The following is a 26,744-nucleotide window of genomic DNA, read 5'->3' as shown; positions in this document are numbered from 1 at the left end:
CACAGTGGTGACCCTCATCTCTCTCTCTCCCCCCCCAAAACTGGACAGCATCTTTTGCATCAAGAAATGCTGAAAAAACATGTCAATAACTTACACTCGGCGTGTCCGAGGGCGAAGCCGTCTCAGTCTGTGAGGCACCTGCTCGCTATCGAAGGTTGAGTGGTAGAAGAACAGCCGTACATCTTCATCCATCAACACCCAAGCAGGGAGGCAGAGTAGGTTCTGTGCCAAGAGCAAGGAGGAAGCAGAGTGTAGCAGTGGGAGAGATCAATTCTCTATTTATTTACATGCAACAAATATGCCTCTCTGACCTACAGGATCATGAAGGATATTCATTACTGCCAGAAATCTCTCTCCTCTCCCTTCTCACTCAGCAGGACACAGCTGAACAGCTGACAGTTTCTCTTCTTTACTCCTGGAGTTGGCCAATGCATTGCTTCACTCTTTTTGTACCTGATTTACTGCAGGAGTAAATTGGTTTTTGTGTTTCCCTTCAGAACATGAATGACTGTGGAAAGAAGGCAATCTTAAGTCATGTAAGCCTTGGCTAGTGCTTCAAGCTTTTAGTGATTTGAAGTCAGGTCTTCAGTTAACCTGCACACAAAGAATTTCTCTCCTTGATGTTTACTGGATGCATCTTCACTGTAGAGTAGGTATAACCAGAAGCCCACCTGTCCTGATTCTGGCTGTGACAGAGCCAGTTTTCTTCTTAGTAGCTGGTACAGCACTGCGTGTTAGGTTTAGCATGAGAATGATGTTGGTAACACACTGCTGTTTTAGTTGCTTCTAACTAGTGGCTTACTAAACCAAGGACTTTTCAGTTTCCATGCTCTGGTGGTAGTGAGGAGCTACACAAGAAACGAGGAGGGACCATGGCCAGGACAGCTGATCCGAATTGGCCAAAGGGGTATTCCATGCCATAGAATGCCCAGTATATAAACTGTAGGCAGTTGGCTTGGAGCCACTGGTCACTGCTCAGAGGACTGGCTGGGTATCAGTCAGCAGGTAGTGAGCAATTGTATTGTGCATCACTTGTTTGGTTTTTTCTTTAGTTTTATTTCTCTCTGTCTTTTTCACTATCTCCCTTTAAATAACAATTATTAGGATTATATTTTACTTTATCTCAATTATTAAACTTTTCTTATCTCAATCCATGGGTTTCACCTTTTTCTGATTCTTCTCCCTATTCTGTTACAGGAGGGAGCAAGTGACTGCACAGTATTTAGTTGGTGGGCAAGGTTAAAACACAACCCACACACCATTCTCCCAGTCTTTTAGACATACATACTAATTCTGTATTCATCCAGCATCTGGAGATTCACCATTTCCTCATACATCTCGGGTTGGGTTTTTTTTTTGCTAAGGACATCTATCTGTATGCAAAGGGAGTGAGTGAGCCTCTGTGAACAGTGTACTCCAGCAGATCCTACAGTCTGAACAATCTGGGGAAGAGGACTGCAGGTTGTACCCCAGTGTGCACACTGTGTATTCAGAAAAATCAGTACAGAGAGAAGCAGATACCTAGGATTGTAACAGTACTGTGTCTCTTAGCTGATTTCAAGGGGTAAATATCCGCAGTGCTCAGGGCATTCTCCACCTTAAAATTAGGTTTTACCTTCATGTAGACATTTAGGATAGGAATCCTGTTCTCAGCAATTTCCCTTTTGGCACCAACAAAAACTTTTCCTGGAAAATATAAAACCTGTGACAGTTATTGAAGAAAAAACAAAGGAGGTTGTCAGAGAAATGAAGCAATCAGTAGAAAATAGGATCTCCAAGAAAATACATATTTTCTAAAGCATTTTATGTTTCTAAATGAACTTTACCACAAGCGAAGGTACTGCCAATGGAGCTTGACTTCTCTGGCATCTACAGCTGGGAACTAGTTCCTTGTCACAACTAGTTCCCTCAATGAACTCCTCTTTGGGACAGCCTGGGGCTGATAAAGCTGCTAATCATGGAAAGACTTGGTACTGACAGCTTACCTGGCAATACAGGGAGTGTGCAGGTGAATGGGCTATTATCACTCTCTGGCCCATATCTCTCCTCTAGTTTGGTGTGCAGGGCATAGAACTCACGATAGCGTCGGAAAATCAGGTATCTGCCACGACCTTTAAGCTTTACTTCAATGACAAACATCTGAAACAGAGAAGAGGGATTCAGGCTGATATTCATACTCATAAATGCTTACCAAATGAAAGTAAGGCAATAGGATCATAAGATCAGTGCTCCATTAGAGGGAATATTCTCTTAGGGGCAGAGTGGAAAGCAAGCTTTCAGTCAAGCATCTGCAGACTCAAGAACTAGAAAATAACAAGTTAGCACCAGCGTGGCATATTTGTGGGTCCGGATTTCCCATGATGCATATCCCTGTGGCTGCTTTACTTTATGCTATATAATCTTAAAAGGAAACATGAAATGACTAGATTCTACTTTATGCTTACACACCTTCCCTCAGTGACAAACAAAACACATTAGGGAGGTAAATACAAATATTTTACAGTGAGATGCTTTGGACATCTAAGTTTATAGACAGGCATCTAAATGAATTGATTTTTTCAGAGTTGAAAGCATTCATACTTCTTTTTGACTTTAAGGTACACAATTTCAGAAATTATGGTCTGACTGCCTCCAACCAGTATTTTATTTCTTATCTCCTGAAAAAATTGCTTTACTCTAAAGAAACCTATGATTTCCATACACTGACCTTTGAGTCACATTGCAGCCAGATCCTTCAGAAAACATAAAGACAGAGCAATCAAACATCACTACATTCCAGACTAAAACCTGCATACTGCAGTGGGAAGAGTTTATGAGCAAAGTCTCCAGCAGAAGTCAGACTGAGCTGGTCATATTCAAAATCTTCAGAACCTTAGTGCTTTCCCCTACTATTCCCTTCTTGTGTGTTCTTTCATATTTTATTAATATGCTATCTTCTGTGGAGATGTGAGCATCCTAACTTGCCAGTACTAAGGAATAATGACTCTACCCTTCTACCCTTCTTGAACTCCTTTACCACTCTCTTCAGCAAAGGTACAGCACTCCAACAGGAAAAATTGGAGATTAGGTAAGAATTTAGAAAACAAGTGATGTTAGAGGATACCTCTGTCACATTTCACTCAGAAAATAAATTTTTAGACTAAATCTATGATAGACTATGCTCCATTCTAGAAAAAACAAGCACTGAGAAGTTTTCCACATGGAACTATTCATGGCAAAAAGCAATTACACCAGATTAACTGCATTTTGCTTCCCACGACCAAACCAGTCACAGATGAAGGCATATAGAGATAGAATGAATCTCCCTTCTTACGAAGTAGTTTGTAAAGCCCTTCTTCTCCTCAATGTCTGCAATGTTAGCTGAAACAGGTACATCATCTGGAAGCTGGTCAAAATCACTGTGAAGCAAGAACAAAAGATTTAGGTTACTCATACTGGTATTAGCCTTCGAGGTCTCTGTGCCATACAGAACAAAGGCAATATCACATTATTTACTGTCAAAATCAAGAAGCTAGAAAATCCTGGTGTCTTTCTCTTCCTCTGGAGGTCTGATCTCAAGATTTCAAGTTTCTGTAAGTTCAGCAAAGTCAGTGACCACTGTGAGGATTCAACATGCCTGAAAACCACCCTTATCATTCCTAGGCTTTCTAGAGGAGCAGAACTACAAAAAAAAAAAAATGCTTGAGCTGCTAAGCTTTTCCTGCAAAATGTGATCAACTGTGGATGCATTCTTAATCCTTCCTACAGCATTTAGAAGACTTATAGTAATAACTCTGCCGCAGTATATCTTATTCTAGGGAGATCATTATATATCATGATTTATACTGTTATTATTACTGCATTACTGTAGGGAATAGGAAACAGTTCTGAGAAAAGAGCTTGTTGTGCTAGGTGCTGTAGAAACTGACAGCACAAAGCTAATTCCTAAAAACCTTACACTTCGTGTGCAAGATTCATACCACGTACCTTGTACATATAAGATAAGAAACAAAGGATAAGCACAAACAGAATAAGAGCAAAGAAAGACAAACATAGTATTATTCTATATCATAACTAGTGGTGCCTGCACCAGCTGTCAAAATGTTGTTACATTTTCTTGTAAACATCACAATAAAGCAAACTCTTAAAGAGGTTTTTAAAAAGAATGAGTAGGCTAGCAAATATTTACAGGGAGATCTCCCAGTCACAATAGATAAGATTCATCACAGAATCACAGAATACTCTGAGTTAGAAGGGACCCACAAGGGTCATTGAATCCAGCTCTTAAGCCCGTACAGGGATCGAACCCGTGATCTTGACGTTAACCTTCACAGCAGACAACCTGAAGTAAGAGCAAAGACACTTGTTTGAAAATGTCAAAAATGTGTGAAGGAACATATGATAGTAGGCAGGGTTAGAAAAAGCTTTGCAGATCTTAGAAAGTATTGGATTTGAAGCAAAAGAGAAGGAAGGATCCTTGCAGGAGCACCTAAAGAGCAGCCGTATGAGGGAAACAACTGAGCTGTAGACAGCTTAGGCCTTCAATTTGAGCAGTTACAGCTATGAGATTGTAAAGGAATGTAAACACTGAAGATGAAAAAAACAGAAAAGGAAGAAGAACTGCAGTAAATAACAGGTGTTGTTTTGAGAGTTGCCAGCACGTGAAGGAATGCTGACCGCCTATTAGAAAAGGAGCTTAGGCACGTGAACAAGAACACTTAACCAATGAGATATGGTATATTTGTGCGTGGACAGAAGGAAAAGACTATAAAACTAAGCCTTCTGTAAATAAAGTGCTCGCTGCCTGTCAACTGACTGAGTGTGCGTTTTTGTGGCCGCTGCAGCCATATTACTACAAAGTCATATTACTTGTCTATAATGCCCACACAACATAACAGCAAGGACTGGCAGGTGCTTTTTTGTCTGTGACCTTCTCCCTGGTACAACAGCTTTGACAAGCAGAAGACAAATTCACCTTTTCTTCAGTCTTATAATTCAGTGTTGTTAGAGGGGTATTTATATTAACACCTAAGTAAAAAAAGCATCAGGAATGAGGAAAAAAGGGTAACAAATGAGGTAGAGAGAAACTTTTAAAAGGATCATCTAAGAAATTCCAAGCTGACATAATGTTAAATATTCCGATAATACAAAAAAAAAAGCTGTCAGTTCTCTTGGTTTATCCTGCCAGGAGAATATCCCAAACAGGTGTTTCCATTTGAAAGGATGAAGTAATGATGCAAGGTCTTCAATAGTTTGCTGTTCGAGGAGAATGCCATGAATCAGCACCACCCACAACACAGTAAATACTATCCCTTATTGTGAAGAAGGATGTGGTTATGGAGACATAATTAGTCATATCACAAACCCCAGTAAAAGGGAAACTGTTTGTAGCTATAAAGAGGACAATTACCCATTATGGCCTAGGTGCTGACTATTCCTCACAAAAAGAAGAAAGTCCACTCCAACCTAAGAAATGGACTGCTCCACACTGAGTGGCCTAATGGTGTGGAAGCTAGGATAACAAGAAAAATCACCAAAGATGCTTGCATCCAAATTAAACAAACAGATCACAGCAGTTACATGAGGCTTGTGGGGGAGCAGGAGGAGGGAGAGACACGCTACCTCTTTTCTCGCAGCTGTCGGGGAAGAGACATGGGTTCAGCTTCTTGAATCCAGGTGGCTAAGCTCTACTCCTCTTCTTCTTGGACAATCCCTGGTTGAATAGGATGAACAAAGTCAAATTCTTCCTGTGTGAAACAAGACTCCTTTGCAAGGCCTCAGAGATCTTTTTTTAATGTTTCAGTGTCAGACGATTTCTCCTGTACCTCCCCACCCCCACAAGATTGAGGAAGTACCAGAGAAAAAACAGTCATAAAGAAAGACTGTTCTGTCATGTATCAAAACTGCCACAGTTGAGAAACCAAAAGTCTAACAAAAAGCAGGAACTACGAGCCACACATTCTGTTGTCCACCTCACCACCAGAACATTTGCCTCTGTTGAAAGCCAGCATGAGTGGGCTCAACAAATTCTGTTTTTTCAGCTAAAATGTCCCCATATGCATCCCTACACTAGTGTTCGTAAGCTAGGATGAATACTTCTGATCCCTTCTTGAGGCTCTGTGATTCCTGAGAATCCTCCTTTTCATGGACCAAGAGCCAGGAGGTGGAGCTAAAGAATAAATTTTCAAATGGGAACAGAAAGTGCCATCAGAAAGTTCAACCTTGTCAAACATATGGTATCAGACACAGGAGATGAGCTTTGAAGGATGGATCAATGTAAGGGAGATGTAAGTCCTTGAAAGATAGAGACCTTTTCATCTTCATGCACTCAAAACAATCCACATTTGCCACATACAAAGATAAGGTAATGGCTCGCTCTGCCTTGTACTCAAATGGTAGTGATAGAGTATTTGTATAAAATCAGCTGACAATTTTTCAAGAAGAAAATAAAAGCAAGAAAGTGATGAGGAACTCATCATTTCCTAACACTGTAGATAAGTTGCAACACAGCTTACCCGCCTTAGTCAAAAGCTGTCATGGGTATCTGCCTCTCCATTTCAGACTCTTCCATTTTCATGTTCAATACGTATTTGCTTCCTTCTCCTCCTTCCGCTGTCAAGCACAAAAATTCCCATCTGAATGGACAAAAAATCAACTGGCATCCTTCAAAATAAAATTCTATTTACAACTGTAATTATCAGCTTTGAGAGTAACTGCATTTCACTGCATTTTAATGAAGTAAATTCTTCACCCATCTCTTTTTTGTGGGTAACTGAAGGCACCATTATAGAATTGGAGAGGGGATATAGTGCCTCTTGATGAGAAGGGACCAGGAGAACCTACAAAATTCTGAACTGCATTTTCTGAGTGCTACTCTGAGCTTCCAACACAGACTTAGCAGAGTTGTTTTAAGTGATGATGTTGGACCTAAGTATTTCCATAGAACTTCACACTCTGATGTATACTCTGCTTTCTTGATTAGGCCTGCTAAATGTGCAGCCCTCATGTAACCCTAAATCAGGCTCATTATACTCTTCCCTTGAGTGAGAGAGACAATAATCAAGTTTTATAACTGCAGTCCTCTTGCTCTCTCCTGACATTCAGAAGGAAATAGGAAGAGATCACCTTGACCAGAATTCTTAATCACAATATCAATGTATACGAACTCATGAAAATTCAGGGGAGCCCTCCTGACACACACAAAAAGATGTGGAAAGCACAAGACCTGTGTAAACTTTAATAGAAGCAAAAGAGAAAGGTGCTTCTAAGGTACCTTTCTATTTGATGAATATCATAGTTTTGATAAGAAAATCGTAAAAAGGTTATTCTAATGTTTTCAAATCTCTCGGAAGAGAATATAGATACAATGCACACACATTTTTTTAGTAGACAGAGGATATGACATAATGCAAAAATACTTGCTCATTGTTTACCTGGAGATGTGGCTTTTCAAGAACAAGTTGACAGACAATCTCACAGACAAATTGTCTATGCAACTGCTTTGCTGTAAGTTGAGAAAAACAAATTGAGAGCAGCTCAATTCCACTACTCTCTACTTGAGGTTACAGCAAGTAATAATGCTAACCTGACAGAGCAATGCTAAACCTGCTAAGAAAGTTTACAATTCTGCAATGTATTCTTGTTCTAAACTCAGTCAGAGTCAAGACTTTCTTTTCTGACAAAAGGCAAATTCCTACCTCAGAAGATTGATTAGAGGAATCACCAAGGCTGTGAGACTAAGATTGGAAACACTGCTTTGCCAAATCAGTGCCTCAACTACCAGCAGTTTTCTCTCTATTCCTTCTATTGTGCTACTATAGCAGAAGTAACAGTTTCTGTTATTGAGGCTGAGAAAATAGTCTGGGTCTAGTCAAATCCACATGCTCTCTCTGCTAAAACAATTACTTTATGAATGAAATAAATGTCCATTACAAAACTGATACCTTAATGACAGTACCCACATCAAGAAATGTGCCTCTGCTAGAAAAGTAACCGATGTCATCAGCTGACATGGTCAACTCCCAGTTTTGAGAAAACCCATCGATACACCGTGTCTGGCACAGTCATTATGGCCCTATGCATCGGCCCTTATACATATGCAAGAGAAACCAGGCATCCATCTAAGTGCAAGAAATAGGAACAAATTAATTAATTAAAGGAGACTACTAAGAAAATCCTCAGATGGCTGAATCATGACCATATGCTGACACCATGCAATCTTCAGAGTGTTTTTGCAGGTAGTGCTCCAAAATACTTAGGAGGTAGTTGGCCTAATGGGAACAAGACCCTCTTTCTTTGCTATATGCTTTCAGGACAGCTGAAAATAAACCCATTAAAAAAAAAAAAAAAAAAAGAAATTGAAGTTGTCCTACCTTTCTGAACTTCTTGGGAAAAAAACAAAGAGAACATAAGTTGAGCTGATTGGTTTTGTATTATTCATTAGATAACAACTCAGCTCATAATGTCTGAGTGCATGGATACTCTCCCGGTCACACATTGTGCTGGGAGTAAAAAAGACGCAGGAGTATAGATATATAGAGATTTGGAAGTTTGCTTTGACTTAAATCTGGACACAGTTTCCATTACTGTTTTTTTAGGGTGAAAAGCAACCAGTAGTCATTTACAAAAAAGGACTCTGTTCATGCCCTGCTGATATAAACACAACTAAATAATCCATCTTGAACTAAAGAAATTTAAAGGTCACCATCTAACACTGTTCCTGGCAGCGAATTTGATGGTGCCATTTCTAGAATAAATTACTACTCAACATGAAAGGGCTTTACAGAACCAAATATTAAAGAAAAAGCAGCCTTTTTTTAAATGACATTTTTCTCAAAACTTCAAACTAAATCACGTACCTGAATCTTGGCTTTTGCACCTCTATTGCTTTAGCAAAGCAAGGAATAAGTATTGCAGGGAAAAAAAACACTCTGAAAAGTGAGGTTTTTCTTTAGACCTTATCAGCTATATTGGAAATATGCATTCAACAGTTCCATTCTGGTGTTTGGTAGTTCATGATGCAATAGCCAGATCTTGTCACCTTTTCTTACGTAGAGCAATATCACAAGCAGTATTATGATCTTCCTCACTGTGGAAAACAATTCTTCTTTTAAAATAAACCTGCTTCCTTTAAAAATACTTTAACAATATATAGGATTTATCTCTGGCATAGTAGAATAACTTGGATTGGAAGAGTTAGAAGTAATTTCTCCTTAATGAGCAATCGGGCTTTCTATTCTTGCATAGCTCGGGTGGATATTGATGCCCAGGACTAGGCTAAGTGAGAAAAATGGAAGCTCAGGAACAGCAACAGAATGTTCCTTCATCCAGATAGCATATCACTTCCAGGATAAGAGGCAAATAAGGAAGATATAGGGCAGAGCTTGTCACTACTATTGTGCATGACAGATGTGGGCTGGAAGTATCCCTGTGCTCCAGTCAGCTACATCAATGTCAAAATCTGGTAACTGGCCATTGCAGACAAAGAAGCAGGAAAGAATTTCTAAGAGAGCTATGTCTACAACCAGAAGTTGTAGACATATAACTCCAGAAGTTTAAACCTAGTTTTAGCACATACCAGCAGTGCATCTTTGTGGCAGGAGAGTCTTTGTATTTTAAGTCTCCTAATCATCTTGAGAATCAAAAATCTGTCAGAGTTACTGCTGCTCAAGACAAAGAAAATCCTGCTTCATCTATTTCACAAGTTCAAAAGACCTGTTAAAATTACTCAAAAAAAAAAAAAATATTCACTGAACTTTCCCAAGTTGCAAAATAGGGTTGGGATTTGCTAAAATTTGTGCAGTGCTGCATTCAAACCATCCTACACTGTTACTAACAGTTTAATTTCCCCAACCATTTGACAAAATCCTGTGACCAAATTCCTTTTACTTAATTTAGAAACTTTAGATGAGTGCCTTTAGTTAAGTGAAGTTTTCTGAACAGTGAACAGAGACAGGTACCACTGGCCAGTAAATCAGACCTCAAGTGGGCCAACTCCACCTGTGAAGGCTTTATCAGTCCCCTAGGAATATACATAAATTATAAAATAGCTATATTCCCAGTTTTGTCACCTTATGTTTCTAAAGGTAAGGAATTAAATCTGTCCCTTACTGTGGACCTAGTTATTACTGGTACAAAGGTACCTTCCCATTCGGGACTCAGCTATATTTGGATATGCACTTTTACACTGGTATAATTGTCTTTACCCTAGGGGAGTTGTACTACTTAAGCTACACCGATATAGTCAAAGAAGCACAATTTTCTGGTGCAGAAATATCCAGTCTGCTCATTATAGAGAGTTTATTTTCTAATGGTTCATAAATTGGGACAATATTCCTTAATAAAATCAGGGGGCAAGGGGGCTAGAGATTAGGATAGGCAGGTAAGTGGCAAATATAGAGGCAATAAATATCAAGGTCCTGTAATTTTCAAAATTCTGCCAGTATTCCTCACAGTATATACTTGCAGCCTGTCTCATCTGCTGCCTCACCTACTGGTCGTTTATTGCCTTTATTTCTTGAAAGATAAACTTGTAGAATGAGTCCGCCAATTACTATACTAATAAGAAATTCAATCCCAAATCAGTGGCCAGTCTGTCCATTTCAAGTGTGGAAGGCTGGAGTTTGTGTCTCCCATACCTCAAAAGGCAGAAGGCTGCCTCGTTATGTGAAGCCAGGTCTAAATAAGAGACCTTTCAACTGCCACAGCCAGTTCAGCCACTGGCTTGCTATGTGTGATTCCTTCTGCCTTAGCTCTGCCATCTGTAAAATAGGGCTGACTAATACTTTTCTCATGAGGGTGAAAGTGAGAAGGAAAAATGCTCAATAGAGGTATAATTCTTTGGGAAAGTCAGGTGAAAAGTGAGAAACTACAGCCATTATCCTCAGCAACCCACCTGCAGTGCAAACAGAAACAATATAAAAATGTAGTTCTTTCAAAACGTGCCAGCAATGCTCCAATGCCAGGCCTTAGAACAGATGCTCAAACCCTTAAAAAAGACTGTAGTGGCTAAACTATCACATATGTTAAACAGCAGTAGCTGATGGGCCTGTCCTACCATGGAAAAGAACAAGGAAAGGAAATTAAGAACAGCTTTCTACCTAGAGTGCTACCTAATCTGGGAATATCATTCTGCTGGCAGATTGCTTCAATAATCTGAGCCAAACAAAGGTAGTGGGGGACTGTGAAATTGTGATTTCAAGAAATGAGTATGTGGTGATGGTATCAGCTTAGGAAATTCCCTGTCCTCACATACTCTTGTTTTTTCCTGCCCCACAGCATGGCACCTCTGAGGCTCTGCTGCAAAATACATCAGCTAGCTAATCCAGCTGTAAAAAACATTTTTTTCTAAGCTGCAGATCAATTTCCCAGCCCATCTCACAGCACAGACATCAATAGGGAGAACGAATGAGGAGGAATACATTAAACCAGCACTGCCTGATAACTTTGTCTTACAAAGGCACTTGGAAAAACACAGCAAATGTATGTGTGCACATGTACATCTCCAAACAATTCATTTATGTCTCCTGACAATCCATCTCCACATACAGATACTAATGTAACCTCGTTCACACATATGCTTCAGGGCAACATAACATTGGTGTGGCAAGAATTTTACTACTTTTATGATGTAAGAAAGAAGCCAAAACACACACTCTAACTGTGACTTCTTCTGTAATAGCTTTTCTGAATGAGATAGCTGCTACTCAGATAGTATCTATAGAATCCAGTCCTTGAATAGCTGCTCCTCTCTACTTCAGTGCCTTTGCCCTGTTTGCCTGCACTTTATTTATTTTTCCAGATTTCACTACAAACAACTTGTATAAGCTGTTGCATGATGTAAATGTAGTGCCATAACAGTGGGTTTCTCATCAGGAATCAGACCACAGGAAGGTGGAAAGGAAGGCAGAAAATTATGTCAGCAGCACTTCTTCATGATTGAAAAGCACCTTCCTTATGAAAAGGCAAAGAATAAAAAAATCTTCAGAATAAAGGAAAAGTAGGAAGGGAGGAGGAAGGGAATAAAAACCAAACATCCCTGTTACTAAAACATGCAGTAAAATCTATTTACTACCCAAACAGTTTTTACTCCAAACCAGCCAGTTATGACACTCTCAGATATGTCTGCTGCAAAACAGTAAAAGGTAGAGGGGGATTGATGTCCTGTTCCAGTTCTTTCTGTTCCACGTCTCGCCTCTTGAGTTCTGCTGAATGTGACATTTTTCCCTGGCACCTAATACACAGAACTCTGCTGCTAATTTTATGCACAGAATTCTCAAGCTGAGTAATTTGAGGCCAGAGACTCCTCCAAGAGCCTGCCAGACAGAGTGCACACCCTTCAACACTGCTTCTGCTGTAGAGAAATGGGGGATGGGAGAAGGAAATGAGCCAAACAAGAAACAAAAAACAAGCTTCCAAACTTGTCCAGGATGTTTAGGTGATTTTTGGCTCTTAGATCTACCAGGGATCTATCTCCAGCTCTCTCTGTCCTGTTTGGCAACAGATGGTCCAGTGGATTTCCCAGCAATTACAAAGACCCATTCAGCTTAAGATGCACAGTTTTCCCCTTTTTTTCCCACATTAGGTTATGTCTGGCTGCTCTAAAACTAAATCAGGTTTTTGGACACAATGCTCTTTTAATACTACCCTGATGAGATAGAGTAAGAAGTGATTTCTGCAATATTATAATCAAGGATTTAAAAGAGAATCTGGTTTCTCTTTTCCCCACCCCAGTTAACATCTCTGCATCTCACAGAGATAGCCTGCACTCTAATATATTCCAATAAATAAAGATGAACAACTAACCTTAAAAATATGGGCTGATGTACTTAAAAGGGGATTGAACCTGATGCATCCCCATTAACTGACCAGAAAAAGCTTTATGCCAGATGCCCCTCTTTGCTTCCAGCTGACTGAAGAAATCTTTACTGATGCCTTTTATTGGAATCATCTACTTTCCACAGTAGAGAAAATATTGAATTAGACCCATTTTCAATACTACTTACTTCTACTTTGGTGCCAATAATGCTAGAAGAGAAAATACCACACCACTGTCTTCTCCCTACTCCAACTTTCTTTCTCTTGATGGTATCCACAACACATATTCAGTGGACTTCAGGTTAAAAAGAAAAACAAAAAAGAACTTTGATAATGGAATTATATCAATAACTTCTCCTACTGCAAACACTTCATGCCAGAACAAAATAAACCGCACTGCCTAAAGACTTCTTTAGGTGGTACAGCATCCTCCTCACTAATGCTTCTCTGATAATTATGTTGACCAGCAGTATCAAGTAGAAACCTGGTCTGAGACTAAATGAAATCTTTCTTGAGAATTTGAGAAGAACTGGGACTTCTTTTACTGTTGTTCAACTGCAAGAGAACATCACAAGCTTTAGCATCCAAAGAACTTTCTTAGCAGTTTGTCCCATCGTGAAATACGTGCCTGTGTAGAGAGAAGAAGGGAAGGACTGGGAAGAGTAATGTAGTCCTTTATTCCATATCTGGGGTGTCAGATAAACAAAACATGAGGCATAAAAGTCAGATAACTCCGTATACTGATCTGCTACAGCCATCTTCCACCGCAGAAAAAGAAGAGAATGAGAGGAAAAATAGGGACAGTGCACAGCTGACAAAAAGAGGAACATAGAAGAAAAAATAGGGATGTGTAGAAACAATCAAATGTAAGGAAGGATTGGGAAGAATCCGTCTTTCCTCTAAAAAAGTGCAGTGTATTTCTAAACTTGACCCACATGTGTCTGGCTATCTAATTTATGAGACATGAAGCTGACCAGCCAGCAGGCTGGCCATAAATTATATCTCTTAGATACACCAGGATAATTTACATTAGGAGATAGGAAGGGGAAACTGATGAATAAAAATTTTGATTTTACCCTTCGGGGAGCTGCCTGGAATATACTGTGTTGGTACCTAGAAGTCTGTAGGTGTCCTGAGGTGGTAATACGCCTTGCCAAGACCTCTCCATTATAAAAGCTAATAGATCACAGCCTTTTTTCCACTGTCTGACAGCATGTCTGCCTAGCACAACTATACTTTCAGATCCACAATACATGCGATTTTGCAGACCAGGCTTAAGTAAAGGCTATCTTTGTTTAGTGCAAAAAAGAGAAGACCAATAGGGAGATATAATTGTTAATCCAACTAAACAAAATGGGATTAAAGAGAAAACACAGCTAGACCCTTCTCCTAGGTGGACAATGAAAGGACAGGACACAAAATCTCAAGATGTAACAAGCAAAAAAATCTCACTGGACATAAGAAAAAATAATTCAGCATGACACTGGAACAAAGGCCTAGAATGGCTATGGGATCTCCATCTGGGGGAATCTGCAAACTTTGACTAGACAAATTTGACCTATCCTTTATATTAGGTCAGCTTTGAGCAATTCATTGCACAGATCACATCCAGTGGCCCCTTCTAACCTTCTTTGTTCTATATTCAAATATCAGATGCTATCTTCAGCTAACAAAAGTCTCCATCAGTTACTGGTCAAATTATCCAAAACAATCTGCTTGACCTAAATTAAAATCTCACATGCATTTGGCAACTGTGAACACTTCAGATAGTCTATAGTACTGTGCTATAAAATAAAATTTCTTGTATAAAAAGAAAAAAAAAAGAATGGGAGAAAGGAATGGGAGGAAAGACAAGTTCTAAAACCAACACTTACAAAGTCATTACTTTAATAACTTCATAGCCAAATGTATTGATGGATATTCTCTGATTGGATTGCCAGGAAGAAGCAATCAACTGATCTACATGCCTTGCTTATACTACCTACCTCATGCATCTGAAAATACTTTTGTCTTTGAACTCCAACTTTTCCTTCTTCACCATTTTCCCCTTATGGTGCTAATCCCTCTCCAATCCCATCTTCTTCCTCAACCTGCTTGCCTCTTCACATCACCTTTTATTGTCCTTTTTGATCCCAATCTCATCCTTTGTTCTTCTAGTCTTGAATCTCTGAGTTGGAAAATAATTTCTTAAGGCAAAGAGAAGCTAATTATTTGGCTTTGGGCCTGCTTCTGCTTTGTCAGCTCCCTTGTCATCAAGTCTATCAAGTGTGTGGGGAAGCTTTGGAATGACAAAGAAAGTCATAAACTGACCTGGTAATCCCAGGGAAAACCTGGTCTGCACTAATGATACTTGTAAAATAATCAGGGGAGCTAGATGCCTAAAGTTCCTCAGAGCAGCCTTCCTCAAATGTCGCCTGACACATCAAGTATTCAGTGCCCAGAATGGGGGGAGGAGGGAAATACGTCTGCCATGAAAATGAATACAGCAAGCACTAGACCTGCACTAATTTTATTAACAATTAATTAATTGTTAATTAATTAATTGCTAATTAATTAATTGTAATTAATAAACTTCTTCAGGTTTTCTTTTGCCTTAGTAGCTTGGCTCCCATTACCCTCAGTCTCTTTATTCCTGCTAATGCTGTGGCCTTTAGACATCAAGAGTCATAGTGTAAGAAATAAAAGGGTAATAGACACTTAGCATGCCTGGCTATATGCCTGACACAGTGAAACAAAGGATGAAGAAAAATTTACACAACTTGAAATTAGACTCTTTAGGCTGTTAACCAATGAACAATCAGAAAGTCTGCAGAGTTTTATGGATATACCTGGTTCAGAGAACAAGAATCACAGAAGATAACACTTTCACCATATGACTACTTAACTCCAACTGGTATTTCAGAGATATAACTTGAAAAGTTAGGGACATTTTGCTCTCAGTTACAGAAAAGTCACTGTTGATATACATTTGAACGCCAGATACAGGGGTTACTAGTCCACCTACATCATGATGTAAATATACAAAGAGTTTATGAACATCAGAAATTTTTATACTAGAAAAATCATTAGTTTCTCTCACTCTTGAATCCATATTTTGATTCATCAAAGCAGACCTTTCTACTCTGAACACTGTCTTTCCAATAGTTATGAAACAAAAAAAAATTTAATACACACTTGCCTTGGCAATATAGTTCACATTCTTACTGATGATTGTCTTATGCTTTTGCTTTCAAAGTCTATCAGATTTAGCTAGGCTAACAGCAGACACTCTACTTTTACATATAATCCTTCTTCAAATCTCAATAAACTCTTTGTTGAGATAATAGCCATCCAGCTGCTAAACTCACAAGATAATTAAACAGTCTGTGAAAGGACATTTCTTTTTAAGCAGATTTAAATTTTATCAAATGATTACTCCGTCTTAGTTTGAATAATAATTATTCAAATACTTTTTTCTTTTTAACCTTTTCTCACCTAAGTTCTCTCTTGGGCTCTTGGCCAATAAAAAAATTAATCTGTATAGCAGATAGCAGGATAGCAGAAGGCAACGTGAAGACAGGAAAATATGGCATTAAATAGTTACTGGATTCTCATTTAGGTTACAAATCTAGCTTGAGAGGGACTATTCATGGTTTAAAAGTTAAGGATAAAGAAGACTGTGCAAGATCACAGTGCCTTTGGTATAAGAATTTTTTCTCGCTATGAGACATACAAGTACAATACTTAAAAAAGGCCCCAGTTACAGTTCAATATAGGAAATGTGATGCACTATAAAAAAAGTGAGAAGGAGCATCTAGGAAGAGAAACTTCTAGTAATTTCTAATAAGTCTATTCTGCAAATAAATATCTGTCTGAGTTTTCCTGTATCGATTTGGTTTGAGTCTCCATTTTTGACTGGACATATAAAGTACTGGTCAACATGTCTACTTTTACTATCCATAGGTAGATTTAAAAAGATGTGGTAGCCACACTCTAAGAATTTACACCTGAATTAATGCTGCCACAGAAGTCCAAAGACTTTATGCAAATGTGACAGTCCTTAAGAAAGATATAATGGGGAAAATGAGTTAATAATAGCTATTTTTAAAGGGCTAGCAAATTATCTAGAACTACAGGAGAAGGATGTTTGCTATATGCTATTGATTCCAGTCAAGATATCCTCTCCTTCATTTTGTAAAGTGAACAACTCCCTTAAATACTTACAGATTTGGCTTTCTTTTTCAAAGTGTCTATATCTACGAAAATCTCTTCTTGCCCAAAACCAGCCTATTTATTTCTCTAAACTCAGACTGTATGGTGTGCTATCATTCTAAGGCAGACTTCAGCAGATGTTTTTGTTTTGCTGTCTCATCTTCAGGCTCCTTTTAAGGAGCTATTAGTCTTTACGGTTCCCTAATCCCCCAACTAAATTTATCAGCAGTTGATTGCAGCCAAGAGTTAAGCTAAATTAAACTTTGAAATCCCTGTACAGTGTATCAGATGCACTTCTGGGGTAGGGAGCAGAAAGTTCCAAATGTTCCACTTATCAAAGGGTAGGAGAACCATGATTTGGTCTACAAGTTTCTCAAAGTTTCCATACATTTTTCAAGATGACAACAATTTCCCTGATTTTATATGAGCAAGAACTCCATTGTGGAAACAACTTGTCATTTAAATCCACATCAGGTGTGTACATACATGCATACCCATAATTTTTCACATAGGTATATACTTTCCTCTACAAATGTGTATATTGTATATGGAGAAGGTATATACGCATACAGACTTAAGTTAAGGCTGCGTGCATGTTTGAGACATCTGGTCCAACTGACACCCATGGTGAAAAGGTATTTATCTACATCTCTCTCTCTCAGCGTGTTCCCCAGTCTTCATCCTCAAACACTCAATCATTCCCATGTTTACTTCTCTTACACACTCATAAGTACTTATCAGAAGAGATATCTCTCCTGCCTTTAGTGAGTAATAACATACAGTGTTTTTAAAAATTTGCATGTCAACATCAATAGTTGGTTAGTTTTGATGACAATCCATAATCATCCCTTATTATTTCAGAACTGTGAATTTTGTGGTTCTTTTGTGTCAGAAGATGGACACTTATGTATCCTTACATATATACACACACACCAAAAAACAAACAACAAAAACAACAACAAAGAAAAAAACAAACATCACAATAAAAAAAAACCCTCAAACCAAAAACCCAAACCAAAACATAAACAGGACAGTCCAGTATGTACTCTTTCTTATAAAGAAAAAAGTACATGCATTTAATATGGAAGCTTAAGAGGAAATGGCATATGATAGAGATTTATTACCTGAGAGACAGTAATTGCAATCTAAAACATCAGTAGTTTTCAGAAGTCACTGATATCTAACAAGAGATCAGTACCCACATAGCTTTATAGTGTCAATGAAGTCCCTAACAAACTGGCCTTTTGTCTACAAAGTAATTATTCAATGGTATTAATTGATTCCCATCCCATTACAATTCCTGAGAAAAGCTCTAGAAAAGGGGCCTGGTGAAATCTCCATTAAAAACATCACAAGAGTCTCAACAACAACTGTGGAAGATGGTTCAGATCCTAAAAAGACAACTGAGTTGAGAGTGCAGCTCCCTGGATGTAAAAGTAATTCTTGCAAACCAGGTTACACTAAACTGGTGAAATAAAACCAAACTTGCTCCCCAGAGACTTCATAGCATTTACTCTGAGGCCAAATCAAAGATTTGTTTCCAAAATAATTTTTCTATCCTTTCCATAAGTTGTTTTTTCTTAGGAGAGAAATTGGGTGTCTAAAGTGTGATTTGTGCTGTCTGTATTCCCATGGCTACTAGAAATCGCTAGAAAGGGAGCTGGGCACATCACATAAAGTGTCAGGCTAACAAATACTAACACAACAGCTCAGAGAAACAGATACTTTCTCCCACCTTCATCCTCCCATATCACACTATAAGAAAAGGGAAAAAATAAATCAACAGAAAACTAGCCAAAACCATATAAGGGGATCAAATGTGTCCTTCAGAAATGTAAGCTTATCTAAAAATAGGATGAAAGGCTAAGCAAGTCACTTGTTTTTACTCATAGCAGTAATAAAGGTTCTTGTAAGGGATTTGCACAAGTTCTGTGCTGTTAGAGCAGCATCTGTCTCCTCATTGCCGGAGAAAAATGGTGGCGAGGATTTAGAGCATGTATAACCTGAGAGAGAAATCATCTGTCATTCCCTCACAGGGCATTAGCAAACTTTCCCTCTCCTGGGAGAAGGCAGAGCCACTCTCTCTTCCCTGTCTCTTGTGACCACAGCTTTAAGCGTTGTTACAATATGTTTATATTTCCTGTTTATGAATAATATTAATAATTAGAACAAATCCATCTCTATTAAGAAAGAGTAAAAAAAGCCCAGTTGGAAAGCGAAAACATGCTGTGCAATAAACAGGGTGAACCTGGTAGCAAAGAAAAGGTCAAGTAACAAACAGATCCTCTGTGTGAAAGGGATGATCCCTTTGCTCCACCAAAGTCAAACTGCTGTCACAAGCAATACCTCTCACCATCAAGACCTAGAGCAACAAAAAAGGAAAGGATGGCCCACTCTGGAAGATATCATCCCAGGACAGGATGTAACATGCAATTTCTTGTGCCGCTGTACTGTGTGGTCTCACGTAAACAGTGGATTTCTCGGCATTTCAGTTGTCTGCCCTTTAACAGGAGTAAGTGTTGGAAAAACGAGTTCTTAGGCAGCCAGGTGATAGTAATGGAAGACATGGAGGGGCGCTACCTCAGAGAATAACAAGGTTTTTAGTATGCTCTGATACTTGTTTTTTCCTTCCCCAGTTGAAGAGCAGAATTGTCAACAGAAGTGCAGAAAAATAACAGAGATGATACATTTCAAAGAGGCAAAATGCTGCCAACCAACACATCATTTGTGTCTTGTGGGTCTCTCCTTCATCCACAAGCAAGATATTAATGTTCAATTTTCTGAAATATTTCATTCTTCTTCAAGACAGCAGCTTCTGTGTCCCACTGAGATCAAAACTCAAAGGCCCTGGGAGGCTACTGCCTCTTACAAATAACTGTCAAAATACCATAACATGAGCTAAAAGTGCTGATGCATCTGTACCACATGCTGTGTGGATGCTCCACTTCTAGATTACAACCACTTCTTGATTACAAGCCTTCTTTTACCTACACAAGGAACATACATACAAACTTCTGAAAGGAGGAATGCAAAAATGCCCGCAGTAAGGTGATTGCTACGAGAGATTGCCACTGTGAACATTTTTGGGAAAGAGAAACAATACAAACATCCAAGAAAAAAAATTATGTTCATAATGAGGATCGATTCAGATGTGCATAATATAAAAAATGTAATATAAAAATAATACAAGTTTCTATTAAATGGGTTAGTCCAATAAATATTTTTTTTTTGCAAATAATATTTTAAACTATAAGAATAAACTTTTTCACTTTCTGAGGAAACTAAAGAAATCCCAATACATAAGATTATGAACAAGGTGATAAGATGATTATCAGAAGGAATATCTAAAAGGAAATTGTAAGAAGAAGTTGTGATACACTGGAAATGGCAGAGAAAACATACTTCCCTTAGGAATATGCCTGGAGTCTTTCTTTAATAATTTTTTCTCATTAATTCAGAGGATAAGGATGTTACAAGAAACAAACTCAATTTTTCAATTCGACGTTTACCTGAGGGAATCCCAGGTGAATGCTGCTGGACAAGCTGACACTTGAATGTCTGTCCATTCTCTTAAGAAGTTTAGAATAGGCAGCAAGAGTAGAGGTTTCCTTCCTGAAGTCTTCTCCTTAGGCAACCTAAAGAGATGAAGAAGAGAAAGCACAGGAGAATTCAGTGTTTGGGTCTGATTTAGGCCATGAACTACATGGATATATGTTTCTAGTGCACATAAGTTTGTTTTGTGTGTATCTGCTTATTAACAACTAGACTGATGCTGTACAACTCATTTCATCAGGGTGACTGAAACAGCACTACAGATTTATTTACTGTTATTCTCCTTGGCTGGATTCAAATCATGAATTAAACTTGAGAAGATGTCTCATTTACCAATTATGTAAATGGAAGAATTGTTTTCTAATGAAATATTGGCAATAAATAAACAGCTGACATAACAGTGCTCCTGTTCTGCTAGTAGTTATAGACTTCCTTAGCTAGCAATTTCCACCTGGGAGGTTGGCAGGAAAAGCCCAAACTTGCCATTTGAGCATCACTGCTATAAAATTCTTCCCACTTGCTGTTAATCCAGAAAGTTATGACTCCCTCACAAACCTCTAGCTTTTAAATCCATCTCACTGTGCACTAACAGCTCTGAAATGAATTATAAGAGTGCAAGAAAAAAAAAAGAAAAAAACCCCAACAGATTAATTAAAGAATAACTATCTAAATTTGGATTATCGCAGGATTCCAACTGCTAAAACTAAAGTCCAATTTCCCCCAAAGCTGTTTACCCTGATCTAAGTACTTTGACTGTTCTCCCACCAGCAGCCTAGTATAAATAGGAATAAGTAATGAAGCCATGGCTCTGCTGTGCTAGTTTTTCTGGAATATAACCCCTGTGGTAATAATTACATGGGCTTATCCATCCCAGTGTGAACACCACCAGAGTGTCAATTATGACAAATGTCTGATACCCACAAGTGTCTGTTGTAAAGAAAACCAACTGTTTCCATTCTCTTAACCTTGGGGTCAAGGTTTCCCACTGGGACTAACAGCTTTTTTTCCTGCTGTAAATATCCATTTGAGATTTGCTAGGAGGTGTTATGATACACAGACCTACTCTTTTAGCACTAGCTTTTTTTCTTCTTGGGTAATTTGAGCCTAACTCTCCCCAGGGGTTTACACCTATCTCTGTTTTTCATTTGTATTATCTCCTTTGGGTGAGACATTTCACTTTCTTTTCCACACCATTTGCAGTACAAGCTGGAGAGTCCCCAAAGCCCCTTGGTAGCATGGACTATTAGTGACCTGTTTCTCACCTCTGGGATATCACTTGCAGCCATTTGCTATTTTCAGCTTTTGAGACAATTATCAGAGGAATGGAAAAATCAGTAAAACTGGAACCACTAAGTTTCTGTCCTAGGAATACAGACTTCTCCAAGGCAAACCAAAGAATAGGCCACTGTAGAAGGAAATGATGATTAGTATGTGTAAAATAATGGACATTTTCAGTCACAGAGTAGTAGTATAAAATACATATATACCTAAACCAATATACTCATATGAAGCCTAAAGAGGGCATATATGAACTCAAGAGCATTGTATAAGCAAAGAGCCAGAGTACACATGGAGTGAACATTTATGGTTTATATTTGGAAAAAAAAAGACTTTTTTTTTTGTGGGTACTGTAAGTCATTCTTTTAGTTGGTTTACTTTCCGTATACATTCTGGTTGCCTGATCCTTCCACTTTTCACATGTATGTGGTATTATAAACTACACTGAGGAAAATAAGAACTACCATTGTGGATCAAAATTATTTCCTTCCAGTTCTCTAACCCAGCATCCTGTCCCCAACAGCGGACATAGAAAAAAGCCTTTGAAGGAACATTATGATGTTTTCACCTAATACTATCCCAAATCTCAACTACTTTAGCTCAGGAGCTTCACAAGCTGGATGTGGCCTGTAGGAGTTTGGTCACCTTCAATGGATCTCTTCCATGAATTTACCCATTCTCCTCTCCAACATATAGAAGTACTCATCATCACAACAGCCTTGGCAGACTAAATGTAATAGATGCTACATTCTTTAGTAAGTAAATTTATCTTTTGAAAAAGCTACGGGTTGTATTCACAAACCTGAAAAGTTTAGTGGTACTTTTGTCATGAGAGGTTTCTCCTAAAATTCTGGGAAACTTCTAATGTGGGTATCAACATTTCATCTTCCCAATAATTACCAGCTGTCATACTAATTAAAACTCATATTTACTCCTACTCCTCCAAAAGGCTTTCAGTACAGGATTTCTGGAATTCTGAATCAATGTACTGTATGGTTTATGGTTATAGAGAGCACGTAAGGTGTCTCATTTCAGCTAAGGATAGCAATATGATATTTCTTCCATTTTTAGAAGTAAGATGAAAGGGGACAATATACCTAGGACCTTGTGAAAAGGGGCAGGTTTGGTAGCAGGAGCAGGAGGAAGAAATGTACACCTATGTCATAACTTAGAGACAAAACACCAAAGAAAATGCTGCCATTGTAAGGATTCCTGTCCTGCCTCTAAACATAGGTGAGACCAGCACTGAGCTTTGTCTTAGAGGAAATAAAGAACTTCCTATATAATAAATATTGGCTATAAAATGCTTCAAAATATTTTTAAACAAAATATACTGCAGGCATACAAAATATTTTTTTAAAATATTTTAAATTGTTGCGTGAATTCTTTCCAAATCTACATGTAATGTGGATGGGTTAGTACCCACCAAGATATACATAGTATATACATATTGGTCTGCAGCAAATTTGCCTTATTTGTCATTCTTATATAACAGGGTGGAGACTATAACAAGCAGTTTAGAATACTCAACAAACTCAGACAGCAAAGGAACTCCATATTATGCTGTGCACCACAGTACCAAGAAGATGCCAACAAAACAAGGCGAATAGAAAAAAAAACAAATAAGAAAAATTGTTACAGGTCTAGAGAGGCTGATTCATGAGAAAAGGTGTAACATAAATAATTTCATATAGCTTAGCTTACCCAAGGACTGAGGGATATTATAGCTGTTTGTAAAATCAAATGAAAAGCATAAGCACCAAGAGAGACAAGAAAAAGAAGGCTGATCCAGAGACTTATATGAGCTACTGATGCAATAAAAATATATAAGAGAAAATTTACCTGGCTACCAAGAAACATCTCTTATCAATAAAGTCTTTTATCAATAAAGCCTCTAAAATTTTAGAATACACTTTCAAATAAAAAAAAAATCATATGACTTTGAGCCAGCAGTGTGCCTAAGTGTCCAAGAAGGCCAATGGCGTCCTGGTTTGTGTCAAAAATAGTGAGGACAGCAGGACTAGGACAGTGACTGTCCCCTTGTACTCAGCACTGATGTGGCTGCACCCTGAATCTGGTGTCCAGTTTTTGGTCCCTGATTACAAGGACATTGAGGCACTGGACCATGTCCAGAGAAGGGCAACAGAGCTGGTGAAGGGTCTGGAGCACAAGTCCTATGAGGAGAGGCTGAATGAACTGGGGTTGTTTAGCCTCCAGAAGAGAAGGGTCATGGTGACCTTATTGCTCTCTAAACTACCTGAAAGGAAGTTGTAGCCAGGTGGATGTCAGCTTCTTCTCCCAGACAACCAGTGACAGGACAAGAGCAAATGGCCTCAAGCTGAACCAAGGGAGGTTCAGTTTGGACATTAGGAAGAATTTCTTCCCTGAAAGGGTGGTTAAGCATTGGAACATTCTGCCCAGGGAAGCGGCAGAGTAACCATCCCAGGAAGTGTTCAAGAAATGACTGGATGTGGCACTTTGTGCTGGTGGTGTTCAGTCAAAGGCTGAATTTTATGATCTTGGAGGTATTTTCCAACCTTAATCATTCTATCATTCCATTATTTCTTTAACAAATAAGGAAAAGAAACGATGAGTAAAAGATGGCTGGCTGGTAAACCTGAAGACTGAAGTTGTTTGTTATAACACAAGTAGTAGACATGGGAGATAGCAGCAGGGTAATTTTCCTTTTTAAGGTGCTATGCTAATGCTGTGATGATACCATGCAGAATATTGGGTACATTGGCTGATAGGGACTTGGACCACCTTATTATTCAGACTACAGTTATTTATGTGTGGTGGGAAAGAGGAAAAAAATTATAATGGATGGTCATCCCCAACTCTGTATTGTACACGTATTTTAAAGGGGAAACCCAGTCCTTATCTTTTCCTGAATGAACATAATTGAGATGATAGTAATACGTAACCACATTACCAAAACTAAGGAGTGCTGTAATACAAACTTCCTCCCTAAATTCTATCATTTCACACAGGTGAACTCTCAGTGAGAGCTCACACAGGTGAACTCTCAGAGCCTCTTGCCACAATTCTCCGTGTCTTTCAGTTTCAGGCAGATTTTTACAAATAATCTAGATGTGTCAGATTTTGATTGTATTCTTCTTATTTGAAAAAAATGAACAAAATGCCTTTTAATTAAATACTTGACATGAAACAAAGACGTCACTATATGGTCAATGTGGTCATAAATCTGCTTCTCCCTTTGTAAATAAGCTTTAGTAAGAACTAACTAAAAGGATAAGAAAGGATTTCCACTAATCAGGATTGCTTTCACATGGCTGAATTACACAGAGGAATCATAATGACTAGTCCTGCACTTGCTCTTCTGTCACCAGTGGACAAATGCACTCATTCCAGTGGAGCAGACAGAAATGGAAGTCACACTCCATTAGCCAAAAAGACAGTCCTACAATCCTTATCCTCTCTAAGCTGCCAAAAGAAGGTAAAAGAGAAAAGTTGTTCTGCCAGCTACCAAATGGAAATGAAGCATCCCGCTAGCAACCATGAAATACTGGTATCCCTAAACCAGAGTTTAATCTTGGTACTACATCAAGGGTTTATAATATGTGACAGTTTAAGGCAAACCCCACATCACTGAATTTAGCAAACAGCATACTATTATTACACTATTCCAAAAGTGACACACCAATTGGTTGAAACGTCTGAACCCACATGAGTCAGCTGTCTCACACTGTAATTATCACCTGCTCTGAGCTAGAGCTTGGACACAGTGTTTGTGAGAAATAAAGGAGGCTACTGAAAAGTAATATTATTTCCTCTACTACTGAAGCACACTGAAAATTCAAAAACCACTACAGGAGAGAGAGAACACTAAAATGATTGAATTAACCTTTGTCATGTTTGATTCAATAAAGCTATGTCTTTAGAAATTATCTAAAGCTGCTGGAGTACTTCCAATTTATCAAAGAACTCAGCATCAAAATTATGTTGGTAGTAGAGAAATATTTTTAAATATTCCTATCCCATGCATATCTTATTTATCCTTTCTCACTTCTAGGATCGATTAAGCAAGCTAGAAAAATCAAATCTCAGTTTCGCAGAATCTGCCCTTCCCTAAAGATAATTTCCATTGTATCACAAAAATCTTGGTTGCTTTTTAACCTAAGCAATGTTGGGTTTGACTATTGAAACAGAAAAGATCTTCTTTTTTTATTCATAAATATACTCCAGGTAAATTTGATGCATAATCCTTTATAAAACGTCTTCCTTTGCCAGAAAAACATTAAATATCAGAGAAAGTGTCCCCAGATGGATTACAGAATAGCAAATACCTCTCAATGGCATTTTTAGTTTTGTTATTATTGCTTGACAGAGTAGAAATAGAAGTGTCTTCAAAGGTGTCTTTCCCTGGAATGAGCAACTCAGCATAAAGAAAATTTATATGCTGAAAAAGTTACAGTCAATGTATTATGACTGTATATATCATATCTCTTAATTTACAATGTCTTGTCTCTCCTAAGAAAGCTCAGGTTGTAAATTTTTTAGACTTCTATAGCACCTTGTCCAATGGGGCCCTGAATGCAGATTCTGGATGCCCCTTTAAGTATGAGCAATCAGAATTACACAATTGAGTTTGCTGTTGCCTGCAGGGAAAAAATATTTCTGACTTCCTTCAAGGCCAAGCGGTAAGGCTGAATGTTGCAGCTTCAAGCGCAGGAGGCAATTTAGAGCTGTTCTATTTTGTTTCAAATAGTATCTGCCAGGGCTAAAGAGAGAAAAGGACAAATTCCCGAGAGTGTCTTTGTTCCCCTCACTCGGATGAGGGCATTGCATCTTCCTATCCCCTTCCTTCACGAGCAGAGTCCCATCTCTAGAACGGAACGTCCTGATTCATCGTGATCTCCCCGATGCCACTTTCATCTGATGTATGATTCACGGTCCTTTATAAAATG

The 26,744-nt window shown here is 38.4% G+C and overlaps 1 protein-coding gene across 11 annotated transcripts in view; it reads right to left on the bottom strand.

Moving 5' to 3' along the window:
* The window catches only part of NCF4 (neutrophil cytosolic factor 4), a 55,536-nt gene that overhangs the window by 5,436 nt on the left and 23,356 nt on the right, over positions 1 to 26,744 (bottom strand). For 7 of the 11 annotated variants that reach the window (XM_027667344.1, XM_027667367.1, XM_027667341.1 and 4 more), the window contains 4 exons: positions 3,314 to 3,398; positions 1,986 to 2,139; positions 1,616 to 1,686; positions 95 to 222 (listed from right to left, as the gene is read on the bottom strand). In XM_027667344.1, the coding sequence (XP_027523145.1) occupies positions 95 to 222; positions 1,616 to 1,686; positions 1,986 to 2,139; positions 3,314 to 3,398 (438 nt within the window). Of the gene's footprint in view, positions 1 to 94; positions 223 to 1,615; positions 1,687 to 1,985; positions 2,140 to 3,313; positions 3,399 to 5,601; positions 5,809 to 6,494; positions 6,592 to 26,744 lie in introns of those variants that run through there. The other 4 variants (XM_027667401.1, XM_027667409.1, XM_027667419.1 and 1 more) reach the window with 4 other exon arrangements.

The sequence above is a fragment of the Corapipo altera genome, unplaced genomic scaffold, assembly GCF_003945725.1.
Source record: "Corapipo altera isolate COAL_440 unplaced genomic scaffold, ASM394572v1 1, whole genome shotgun sequence".
NCBI classification, from domain to species: domain Eukaryota; kingdom Metazoa; phylum Chordata; class Aves; order Passeriformes; family Pipridae; genus Corapipo; species Corapipo altera.
Note: the sequence above shows the minus strand (reverse complement) of the source record. Positions and strands in the feature narration are given on the sequence as shown.